The sequence below is a fragment of the Trichomycterus rosablanca genome, chromosome 5, assembly GCF_030014385.1.
Source record: "Trichomycterus rosablanca isolate fTriRos1 chromosome 5, fTriRos1.hap1, whole genome shotgun sequence".
NCBI lineage: Eukaryota > Metazoa > Chordata > Actinopteri > Siluriformes > Trichomycteridae > Trichomycterus > Trichomycterus rosablanca.
In genome coordinates, this window is record NC_085992.1 from 30,921,148 (window position 1) to 30,934,423 (window position 13,276).

At 38.4% G+C, this 13,276-nt stretch overlaps 1 protein-coding gene across 1 annotated transcript; it reads left to right on the plus strand.

Annotated features, from left to right (window-relative positions):
• Positions 1–8,549: 8,549 nt before the first annotated feature.
• On the plus strand, positions 8,550–13,276 carry calm2a (calmodulin 2a (phosphorylase kinase, delta)). Its single transcript, XM_062995973.1, has 6 exons — positions 8,550–8,648; positions 9,480–9,510; positions 11,558–11,701; positions 11,788–11,894; positions 11,984–12,119; positions 12,287–13,276. Exons 1-6 carry the CDS (start codon positions 8,646–8,648, stop codon positions 12,313–12,315), a joined length of 450 nt encoding a protein of 149 aa, XP_062852043.1. The 5' UTR covers positions 8,550–8,645; the 3' UTR covers positions 12,316–13,276.

Consider the following 13,276-nt stretch of genomic DNA (forward strand, 5'->3'; position numbering starts at 1 on the left):
CAAGTATAATTAGTATATGGCAAGCAATTAAAGACCTCACCATGAGCTTGTTAAACATACCATTTCAAGAACAAAAAGTACCAAAACAGCCACTGTTTTCTGTAATTTAGTCATTGGTCATCAAAAATTTACTGCATTGTTATTAGTCGTATGTTGGTACGTGTGTCCCTAAATTGAAAATTCAACTGAAATTCTAATCATAAAGAAAAAGAAAGACAAAATTGTTAACAGACAACAAGGATCAGAGGGGCAAAGAGAGTACATGAGAGGAATTAATAGAAAAAGTAAGTACAAGTCAAATTTAGTCCTGTTGTGTTACTCTTAAATGTTTATGACTGGGATCTAAAACTATTATAAAATATAATAATTTTATACTGTTATTAATAAGATGGTAATAAAATAAGAATACAAAAAATAATTACATAGTAAAGAAAATGCTTTGCAAAATGCTTTAAATTATAACATTAAAACAAAGTAAGATTTGATAGTGGTACACTGGTAGGTTTTTGCAATTTATAGCCTGTTTTCTTTAAATATATGTATCATCTTAGATTTGGGGCTAGTTTTAGCTTCTGGCAGTTTTTGGCAGACTTTAAGATGGACGTTTTTGCCTGACCTGGCAACCCTGATGGCCAAACTAGGTTTGTTTCTTTGTTTATTAGGATTTTAACGTCATGTTTTACACTTTGGTTACACTCATGACAGGAACGGTACACAAGGTTCATCAGTTCACAAGGTTATATCGAACACAGTCTAGGACAATTTAGTGACTCCAGTTCACCTCACTTGCATGTCTTTGGACTGTGGGAGGAAACTGGAGCACCCGGAGGAAACCCACGAGGACACGGGGTGAACATGCAAACTCCACACAGAAAGGACCTGGACCGCCCCACCTGGGGATCGAAGGCAGGACCTTCTTGCTGTGAGGCAACAGTGCTACCCACTTAGCCACCGTGCTGCCCCCAAACCAGGTGGTACCTTGGTTATATGAACTGTTAAACCTGTTTGTATTTAGATGCTCTCAGCAATCCAAGTAAAACTGTTTATAACTTTAATTTTTGTTCATTTTTTTCTTTAATTCTTAAACGTTAGTAGTCTTGTATAGTCTCATTGTTGCATATTTGGCAAGCTGCATGTTATTTTTAAGTTACCAGCTCACTTGGTGGCCACTGGTTTAGTGATTAGCCAGCTAACTAGGCAGCTCCAGGATAACTATAGCTGATTTGTTGTTAGTCACTGGAGTTGACTTGTTGGGAATGTATAAAATAGTAACATTGGCATTTTGTCCAGGATTAATGAATAAATTAATGAATGAATGAAAGTGGCAAATAAAGAGCATCTGATCAGGGTTAAATGCTTAAATTGCTTCCAGTTACTGTCTGCAAGAAGTTTTGCATGATCTGCCTGTGTCCACCAAAAGCAAAGTGGAAATGCATTAAATTGCCTCCAAGTGTAAATAGAAAAGTAAATTCTAGGTGAGTAAATGCTTGTGTGTATCCCATGTGTGTGTTGGCACCATGTCCAGGCTGTATTTCTGACTTGGGTCCAGTCATTCAGTGTGACACCGGACCTGTTACCCTATGATTAAGCAGTAAATAAAAATGAATGACAAGAGACAAGTTATTCAGTCTGGGCAGATGCCTGCACCTCTGCAGCTCTCGGGCTGCTTATGCAGCATGGACGCAATGAGAGTGTAAGGGAGGTGTGTGTGTGTGTGTGTGTGTGTGTGTGTGTGTGTGTGTGTGTGTGTGTGTGTGTGTGTGTGTGTGTGTGTGTGTGTGTGTGTGTGTGTGTGTGTGTGTGTGTGTGTGTGTGTGTGTGTGTGTGTGTGTGTGTGTGTGTGTGTGTGTGTGTGTGTGTGTGTGTGTGTGTGTGTGTGTGTGTGTGTGTGTGTGTGTGTGTGTGTGTGTGTGTGTGTGTGTGTGTGTGTGTGTGTGTGTGTGTGTGGTATTCCCTGCAAGATGAGATCATCAGAGTGCTTTGCAGTCCTGCACTGCAGAGGGAGTCCCACACAGGAAGAGGAGGTCAAGGGCAGGGCACTGCATGGACCTCTTTACACTCCTTCCCTTCCACACACGCCATCTCTTATGTTCCTATAAATGAATTCATTCTCCATCACAAAAGTCCCCCTGGATTTTAGATGTTGGACCGGTTTAGTTTGTATAGGTTGAGAATGATAAACCATCTAATTTACAGCATTTGCTTTTGCAAGCCAGGCAGTTTTAAAAGTGGCATTCGCACTGGGCAACTAGTATTCTCACAAACCTGCAGCTGAACTTTGCACACAACAGGTCATAATCACACAGCTGTAAAGCCATAAAGCACCAACGTTCTTCACTAAGCTCTTTCATTACACAAAAGCTTTATCTTCTTTCTTTGATCTGAAAAAAACATTGGCATATTTGAGGTGTGATAAATGTAAATGTGAATACTATTAAATGTTAAGAACAACCATACAGGCACATTTGGAATATACATATACATGTAACCTGAATGAATATTTTGTCTATAGATTATATTTGCTCAGTGTTCCAATTACCAAGAGTTTTTGTCTGAAATACACTTTTTAAAAATGTATTTAGATTTTTTTTATTGAAACTGTGAGATACTAACAAGTAGCATACAAAATATATTGATTGATTTAGACTTTCTCAGCGGAAAAAAAGAAAGAAGCAAATTATGACAACAGAATGCTACCAGAGTGGCTAATTAACCACATTTATATTGTATGTGGAAAGTTGTGTGACTTTAAGCTTTAGGTATATTCACTGGTGGCCTGTAATGGTTTTCATTTACTTAATTTCATATTAGCTTTATGCTTGAATTTGTAAATACTGAAATATGTAACAAAAAGGAAACGTCATTTGGAATTCTGCCTATGTAATAGATAAAGGATCGTAAACGAACTAATCCAAAACAATAAGTCGTTAACATTTTGAATAAAATGTCCGGTGTTACCCAGAAACAATGGTTGTACCAATAACACTCTGGAGATCGCACCACATTCATTGACACTCAGACCTAGTGACAGTTAGGTGTAACCAGTTAACTTTCTGTATGTTTTTCTTTTCTATATAAAGTGGAAAAACACACTACCTAAAAAACCCATTTGGGCGAAAATGGAACTCGGCAAAGTCTTCACAAAAAGTAACCAGAGTTGAGGTTCAAACTGAAGTCCTTAGAACTCTGGTGCTGTGCATAACCTACACCTCTTGTTACACCATCATGCTAATAATTAAGCTCCAATTATTGCCTCCTCACAATTATCTTGCTTATCAAATAAAGTATTTGTATATTAAAGGGGCAAAGGGATTACTCATTGCAGCTGCAACAAAGGTCTCTGCTGGCAAGTCAAAGGTGCCTGCACAGAGACAGGGAATATTAGGGATCAGTGTGTGACTCTCCCTAGGCAATACTGATCACTGTGTGAACCTGCCTCCCTTAGGTGAAAACAAGCTGTTGAGTTCTACACACAGGTGTTAGGATTGGCCATCCTTGGCCAGGGTAGGGGTCTGCAGCAGTAGAACTGGGTAATTGGATATGACTAGATTGGGAGAAATAGGGGAAAACACATGAATTAAATTTAAAAACTCATATTGATAAACTTTTTTACTAACGTTTTTTTATTTCAATCATTCAGTCACAGAAAAAAGACTATTACAAAAAATTATTAAAATGCTAAGATTGTCATGACTTGGAACTGTACGGCCACTTTCATAGTATTGTGAAACTTAAAAAAACACACTCTGTACAGTAAACTAACTTAAATATGGCAAATTGTAGTGCTCAATTTCAATCGTGTGATGCAGTCTATTATGTTAGCCCACCGCAGCTGAGATCCAAATTCGAACCTCAGTGGTGCTCTCAGCCAGGCATCTACACAAACATGATTGGCTATGTCTGGTGGGGTAAGGGTAAGGGGAAGGGGGGGGGGGGGGGGGGGGATATCCAGGGAATTCCTGCCTTGGTATTTTCCAATATAAATGCCTAGACTGTCATGACTTGACTGTAGCACACCTTTTAAGGTATGATAGTACAGTTTATAAACTTATGCAAACATATTTTGTTTCCTGTTCCTTGTTAGGCTTAATACATTAAAGATTACATGACTTAGATTACACAAGTATGCATTTGGCAGTTAGGGCAGTGATAGCTTTGCAATAAAGGTTCAAGCCCCAACACTGCAGGGTTGCCATGCGCTCTTGAGCAATGCCTCTAATTCTTAACTGCATGGATTATATAGAGTCACAATGTTAATTAATTTTAAATAAAAGTTTCTGCTAAATGCCATAAATGTAAATGCTTCTGAAACTCATGTACAGGCACCAGGTTCAATTAGGAGTATTATATGCTATTAGGGGAAAGCCATCTGAGTATCAATTCTAGAGTAAATGTGACTAGGAATACCAGCTTAGAGAGTCACTCTTCATCACAATTCTCAGTGCTTACTCATACTAGAACACATCAGTTGCATTTGCAGCAGAATAAAGTCACATCTGAAGCAAGATACGATCAATATCGCAACCCTGTCTGGCTCCTGGACTTGCCCTGACTTGACCAATGTCTGCTCTTTCTTTAAGAATGTTCTTACAAGATAAGGACTTGTTCCCATTTGCAGTGGCACATTCATACATGTCTTCCTAGAGAAAGGAGCCTAGCAGAGAACTGAGGAATGGGATGGAAAGCTGTAAACATGAGTCATTTCAGAAGCAAAATGTATTTAGATCAGAGCAGGCACAAACGTAGGCCTTCTTGCTTTCACACTTAACCCCTATATTGTGTGTTGGCTGTTATGCTACATCCACAACTATTCTGGGACTAGTATGTCATGCAGTAGATCCTAATGTATGTGCAGTACACATAGACACACACGCTGGATTCACATTAACACATGTTACATAAGCGTGAATGAAAAGCTGGCACATTTCTCGCACATTAAACACCCGTTTATTTCACAGACGGCCTATAAAAAGCATACAGCTATAACAAAGATTTTAAAACCTGGGTATAGAATCACATGCATTTGAATCAAAGGACAGGATACATACTGTAGGTGTGTAACCAAGTGCATACTGTTTAGAAGCACACCACTCACCTATGACCATGTTTAACCAGGAACAAATCCTTCTTGTACCAAGGACAGTCAATTTTTCTTGCAATGTTGCTATCTTTTATTTATAAGCAAATCTATACAGATGACCTTGCATGGAGTCTATTTGCACAAAGACATCATGTATGTACATTAAGAAATGAACCTACCTATTTAGCAGTGCTGTTTTATTGTATAACTTACATTAGCTAGCATGAGCATATAGACGGGTTCATGATGAACATTAGTAAACGATATGGCCAAATGGCCAAGCATGTGGAAACCTATTCATGAGCTTTTAAGTATCCTTTTTTAAAACCTTGGGCATTAATATGGAGTTGCAACCTTATTTGTGGTTGTTGCATCTGCTCTTCTTTGAAGGCCTTCCATGACATTTTGGAGTGCACATTTGTGACCATTTAGTTAAAAGAGCATTTGCGAGGTCAGGCATTGATCCTGGACTAGTAGGCCTGGCGTGCAGTTGTTTTAATGGAATGCTTTGTGCAAAGGACCACAGTCATGCTGAAAAGTGCCTCCCTCACCTCACCACAGGTTAAAAGCTGTTACATCTTTTTAGTAAGTGACTTTATATACCTGTTAGTGATGCTTGTGGCTAAATTTTCTGAACCACATACTGTTTCATCCTAATCCTTAAAAGAACTGAAGTATTTAGTACATTATATCATAATATCATTATATCATAATAAATGAAAATTTAAATGAATAGGTTTACTATAAGTTTATGTTTACTATTTCTACTAATAGTAGGCATACTATTACTATCTTACAATGCGTTTAATGTTGACAGGGATGGGTGTTGAAGGCCTTTCTCAGTGGTCCAACTGGCAACCTGGCGGTGGTGGTGCTTAAACCAGCAACACTCTCATTACTAGTCCAGTACCTCTGAGTTACCACAGCCCTTTTTAATTATATGTAATACAGGCAAAGTATACATACACTTATTAGCAACATTTTCAGGGATTTAAGGGGATGATTTGCAACTGATCTGTTTCTGTGGCTGAATAATTACAACATATTACTTTATTACTTTGTTCTTTCACACTTTTGGGTGTACTAAATGCTGTAAATCCCTTTCACATATATTAAAACACCGAGGGTATTGTGGTTGTTTCTCTTTTTAGAACTGCAGTGGGTTATAATCCCAGTTTAGGTTTCAGTGAATAGCTTCCTTTGTGTGAGGAATTACGCAGCAGCAGCAACAAGAAATGCCAGTCACACACTAGGGCAGTTATTTTGTAGCTCTAGTAAAAAAAATCTAGCAATGTTAGCTGTATGAAGTGTTAAACCATACATGAACTTTATGTGTATGTTCACTTCCTGTTTGTTTGTGGCTAAGTGTGTCAGTTTCCCTATTTCAACTTTCAAAATAACACTCTACAAGCATGGTGACTGTCATTAATAACCCACCTAACCTGAGCCATTGACAAATAAAATTTATTACAAATACAATAAGTGTTCATATTAAGAAGATGAACGTAATTACGTCATGGACTAGAAAGAAAAGCATTGTATTTGTTATCTGATAGCTTTTGGAATAGAATTTTGTTTAAATTGGCATAGAGGTTAATTGTTTGCTAACCCCTGAAACAGGAGTCAAGCAGGCTATTGTATGCATTCTAAAGCTCTGTTCACTTTATTCCGAGACTGTCCACAGTATTTACTCACTCACCTGTGACTTTTTCGTTTTGCGTACAAAGACAGGTGGCCAGTGGGCAGGAGGAGAGATCTGGGCAGTGAAGCAGAGCATCAGATACTGCTGACTCCTTGATAAACACAAACAGTGTATAATGAGCCCACAAGCCTGCTGCTGATACACCACATCTAAACGTTACACATCCGCACAATTCTGTCATTAGTGCTTCTATGACACCACAATAAACGTTCGCAGGAGCTCTGAGTTTATGGTTTGTTTTGGAAATCAGAAATCCACAACACTGGTGGTTAAGCCTAACAACAAATAATTATTTCCGATTTGTTTTACAACACATAAATGTGCAAACTCATATTGTGGGTCTTTTCAAGAATCTACTGTAGCTGTAGAAAACTGTGAAACAGACTTATGTGGTCACATTCAGAAAACAACTACATAGTGCAAAAACTTTTCAGAATTAAATAATGGTTGTATTATCAGCACTATGTTAAAAACATTGTTATCAGTCCTTTTGTCTGGTAAACATTTTTGGCCATTTAGCCTAAGCCAAATTGTAAAGTTTTAAACAATTTCTTTCTACAGTGAGGGTGGTGGTTGCATTGACTTTGCAGACCTTATAATGCCTATGTGTGTCACATTTTACAGGCCAGTGTCCAACCTGGTCTTTGCGAACATCAAATAAATGAATCAGTTAAATTAATTGAGAAGCTCATTAGCATTTTGTTTTATTTTGACAGAGGTCACATGGCATCTTCTGTAACTGTTTTAAGGTTAAAATCCTAATTAACGTAACTTGTATTACAATATTTTGTTGTAAGAACAATAGAATTGCTAAATGGGTTGGAACATACCTTTAGAAACAAAAAAGAAATTGCTAATTTCATCAAATGCACTTACCACCATTTTGTAAATTAGGTCACATGAACACAAATTCAGTCATATGATTGCATCCAGGATGTTCAGTGTATGTCAGTGAAACTTCATGAGTATAAATTGAAGGATAAAGCTGTATAAGGAACTTTCTAGACCTTTTAAATTGTTTGTGACAAGTCACTGTGGTCTCTTATGGGCTAGAATTTAACTATGGGGAATATGGGGAAGAGAGAAACCCACAGTATACAGCTTATTCAGATGGAGAAGTCTCCAGTAGGTAGGTTAGATTCTCATATTTAATAGATTTTATACATTTTAAGGTCTTTTTTTATTTGACTCTCTGGTTAAAACAATCAGAACAAATCCATGAGATATGACAGAAATCATTTAAAAGCTTATAATAATGAATTAATATCTGTTTAAAATCCTTTAGACTTTGGGGAATGTGGAGAAATAAGCCACTCATATTCAAATAAGTGGTTTGCAGGACGTAGAGTTGTAGTGGTCCCACCACGTCCATGTGGAGCGTATGCCGAGCCCTGGGCTCCATGCAGCCTTTACAATTCGGTGTGAATGCAGTGCGGCGCAGCTCTGCGCGAATGACGCATTGCGGGTCCGAATGCACCAATCAGGGACGGTTTCTGCACACTACAACGTGCTGTGCGGCGCCTGGCGTATCACTCACTAGCAGAATGTATAACTCCGCCGGAACATAGATCTTACTCAAAACACGCGTTTATACTTTAAATTTAGCATTTTTTGGGTATATTTCAAGAATGATAATATGCATGTTTTATAGAGATTTAAAATAGTGCCAAACCTTAAACATGTAAAGCTTTTTGTTTATCCTTAGTGGTAAAGGAGGAAATGTGTTGGCGGACGAAGCGCAAACGCGGGGAGGAGCTTCCAACCGACCATTAAAGGCGCGTCAGGCTGTCTTTTATTGCATCCTGTTTGTTTGCCAGCTGTGGACTGTAACTCTTGTGGAAATAGATTTGCTAAACTAGAAAAATGGTAAGTCAGAACTACAGAATATCAATGCTTTTGTAAGACTTTGTTTAAAATGAAATGTCTGTATTTTTATTCATAGAATATGTTGCTGTACCTGGTCTACTGCGGACTATTCAGTCTGAATGAGTTGATACATGTTGCGCCCATTCTGTTCGTGCGCGCGCTCTGACAGAACAGCTATTTTTGTTTTATTAATTGCAGTTTTGTCATGCAAAGACTACGCTTTATTATAGTGTATTTTCTTTCATTTTGTCTAATTTAGGGTACAACGAGCTTATCATTTCTAATAAGCATTTTGCCGAAATTGATTCAAAATTAACGTTGTAATTCTGCTGTTTTAGTGTAATACAGTACAAAATAGAATGAACAATTACCAGGTAATAATATTTTTTTTATAAACACTAGATTCAGTCATTAATACGCATTTAGAAGTTTTAATAGACGAGCTCATCTCGCCTTTATGTATGTAACGAAATTGTGATGAAAAGTTTGTATTCTAAAACAAATGCACAATTTAGCAATGTAAAGGCTTTCTCTCAGGTTGTGTGAGACTGCGCCACTTGCTGCAGCAAACTGCCCTGCTTTGAAAGCGCCGGCTCAGTTCCAGTTTACCGTTTAAAATCAGTCAATCCAGGGTCCAAGGCTCGAACCTCAGTTTCTAAATCCATATATCTCAAATATACGCTGTAATACTGTTTAAACTAAGAAAGCATACTAGGCTTTCACATTTTTGCTAGACCATTTGTTTAGTATGACGTTATTTAGAATTCAGCCCTTATGGAAATGGAGTCATGTTGTACTGGTTCTAAATGCATTTTTCCCGTTTTTCTCTAGGCTGACCAGCTGACAGAGGAGCAGATTGCCGGTAAGTGTTTTTGGCATGGCACACGTGGCCGCCCCTGTGGATCTCCGCTTTTCCTCTCTCTCTCTCTCTCTCTCTCTCTCTCTCTCTTTCCTCCACCCCTCCCTTTCTCCCTCTCTGCGTTGGATTTATGGTTTTTCCTTTTATGGCAGTGTCCTAAACCCACACCGCAACAGGAAAATGAATGGACGCGTTAAAGCTGCTGCTGCAAAAACCTTGGGTGACAACGGTGCCCTTTAGACACCCAGCCAGAGGAATGGCTACCTGTAGTTTTGCATTTTTATTTCAAACGGTTTAGTGTCTTGAATTAGAGCACACATTGGACTACAGACTGAGTAGCTAGGGTGTGTCCACTTTTGGGCTTGTCCATCTGTCCTGAAATTATTTCTCACATTTTGTTGGTCATACTTATAGTAATGTGGATTTTTCAAATGAGCAAGCAAGCAAAATTGAATACAGTGTGGTACTTTCTAAATAAAATGGATACAGATTACAGAAGTTACATTTTGGGAACATGTGGCTGACAGCTTGCATTATGCTTGTAACTAGGAATGGCATACCTTTCCCCTTTAAATGAATGTGCTGATAATGTAAACTTCTGGTATAAAAGTGTTTCTAAAATCTGTTACCTTTTGGTCTCAAAATGCCATACTGTTTATTGGTCAAAAGCAATTGAATGTGTAGCTGATATTTAATCAGGTATGTTACATACATAATTATAATGTGTAGGGAAACAACTGTGCTGAAAAGATTTGTAAGAAAATGCGTTTGTAATCATAGTGATGCAAGAATTATTAAGAAATGCGTTTTCCTGAACAAAAAAAAAAAGATTGGCATTAATGATTTACCACAGCCACCCATTATCTTAAATCTCTAGCACATGTGTTCTAGCTTTTACAAATTCATCTTATCGAGCCTATTATCTAAGACCCTAATGGCTGCAGTTTGATCACAATGGAAAATCTGAACCTAAATAGCATCATTTAGGTCACAGTTGTTTGTCTCCATAGTGACTTTAAAATCACATGGTAGTGTGGCACAAATGGTAGTGTGCATCCCATGAGAATGTGTGAGGTCACAGCTGTGTTTCCTTGTTGCTTAGTGAGTTGAAAATGGGAGGAGAACCAAAAAGATGAGGTCAGAAACCATGCCTGAAAATTAAGGACTGAGTCTTGTGTATGTGCCAGGGTTCTTAGTGGCTGGTCTCCATAGGAACTGGGTGAGGTCAGTGGTTGCCATAGAAATGCAGGTTTCCAGGTGGATGTTATGCAGAAGAGCAGAACAGTGTTTTGGTTGCAAGTTACTGTGAAGACAGGATTTTACATAAGGACTGTGCATAATAAGAGTTGCTTACCAGCATTATGGATCTTGGATCGGTTGCTGCGGCATGATGATATGTCAGCTTAAGAGAATAAATGTTGAAAGCATTAGGGAAAATCAATATATCAATATACTTTGGGGTGGTTACATCACTGGCTTAGCTACAACTACTGACCACTGTATTTTTTATTATTTCCTTTATTTATTTGTTTTTTACCGTTACATTTTTAACTGTGTTACATTAAAAAAAACAGCAAGATTGGTTGTGTTGACTGTCAATGTTAAATTAGTATCCAGATAAACACAGATTCAGGCAGGTGCTCTGGTCTGTAACTAATACATTTTGCAAGTCATGGCTCTCACAATGCTAAAAAGTTGGCTTATGCTAAAGTTTATTGCGATCAGCTTGTTACGTTGGAAACTGACCTTCTATTTCCCCAGCCTCTCCCCACCTCTCCTCACTGTTAATTCTCAGTGATTAATGCTTGTGCATTCTGACAACGTGTAGTAATAGGGGTTAAATGAGAACTGAAGAGCCTACAAGTGTTTTGGCATGCTTTGACACTGGGTGAGAACTCTGAAATGGAATGTATTTATCCCTGGCCTTTTTTGGTAACTTGTAAGTACAGTCAGATGTGAAAAGCTTGAGCAGTATGTTCAAAGAAAAGAGCTGTGAGGGTTTTTTTTAATTAAAGCTCAACATGTTTTCCTGTTCTCTATGTGTCTGCAGAATTTAAAGAGGCATTCTCACTCTTTGACAAGGATGGAGATGGCACCATTACAACCAAAGAGCTGGGCACTGTCATGCGCTCTCTTGGCCAGAACCCAACAGAGGCTGAGCTGCAGGACATGATCAATGAAGTGGATGCTGATGGTTAGCACACTTGCACCAAAAGAAACAGAATGTTCTGGTCTATACCAAGAACACTTAGAGCTGATATTGATGTCCTCTCTTCACAGGCAATGGAACGATAGACTTTCCTGAGTTCTTAACCATGATGGCTAGAAAGATGAAAGACACAGACAGTGAGGAGGAGATCAGAGAAGCATTCCGTGTCTTTGATAAGGTAAAGTTAGACCCTGGCAGCAGAAGAAAACAGCATTATTAGATAATTACTCTTCAGTTGCATCTGACACAGAGTGCTGTCTGTTTTAGGACGGGAATGGTTATATCAGTGCTGCTGAGCTCCGTCATGTGATGACAAACCTCGGAGAGAAGCTGACTGATGAGGAGGTTGACGAGATGATCAGAGAAGCAGACATTGATGGTGATGGTCAGGTGAACTACGAAGGTGGGTCTAACTTTACAACCATGTTGACTTATGGCCCTTATTAAGTTTAAGTGAGTTATTAAGAAACCCAGTTAAATGCAGTCTGACTTAGTCAGGTGTCCCACCTGCATAGATAAATGCATTCATTTTTCACAGAGATTAATGAATTGTTTTGTGTGTTTTCACAGAGTTTGTACAGATGATGACGGCAAAGTGAAAGCCTTGTACAGATCCCCTCTCTCTCTTTCTCTCTCTTATAAATAATTTGCCTTTTTTCCTTTTAATTTATCTGTAAAACGTTAAGTCCCCCCCCCTCTTCCTCCCAGCTGTCCAAAGGAACTGCATGTAAACTGCATAGGATCTAACTCCTCATGTCCCTTTCTTTTGCTGTCATCGTGTTTTTTGGAGTGACGGTGCGGTTACACGATCAGGTGCTTGTTGCGGCGATACGGGGGCAGTGGCGCGCAAAAACCCTGCACGTCACGTCTGCCTGCCCCCCACCCGATGCGTAGCAAGAGCGGAGACCTGCCAGCTGGCTTGCCACTTGGCAACAACGTTGGTAGGGCAACAATGTAGAGGAGTAACTCTGCATGGACTATGGACTAAGTATATAATATATATGAAATTTATCAGCATTGCACTACTGCAAAAGAAAAAAAAGAAAAAAAATGAATAAAAAAAAGACACGGGTGTATCTTCTAGATACTCGTACATAAACTCTTTTTGTATCTGCTGTTCTGTACCAGAGAACTTGTTTGAATCTTATTATGCTTTTTCATGTTTTCTTCACTTTCTTTTTTCTTTTTTGTTTTTCCTTCATTTTTTTTAAACGGCTTAACGTCATTGTCATAATTCATTCCAAGTTGTATATTTTTGTTTTCCAATAAAATTTACAACCCAGAATTGAGAAGGTTTCCTTGTTTAAGCCCCTGAGAATGCGAAAGCTCTTCAGTATGTTGACCGTTATGCATCCCTGAGCTGATTTTTAGTGGTTTTGATCCACTTACATCAATCAGAATGTTTACAATTATTGTAGTAGGAATTGTTCATTTGTAAATCCTCATAAAATGTTATCTAAGTCAACTGGTTGAATTACTATGTGTAATCACAGGATAGGATGAGGGGTTTCACCTTGTCAAAGCAAAATAAACATTCATTAAAGTACTCTTGAATGACAA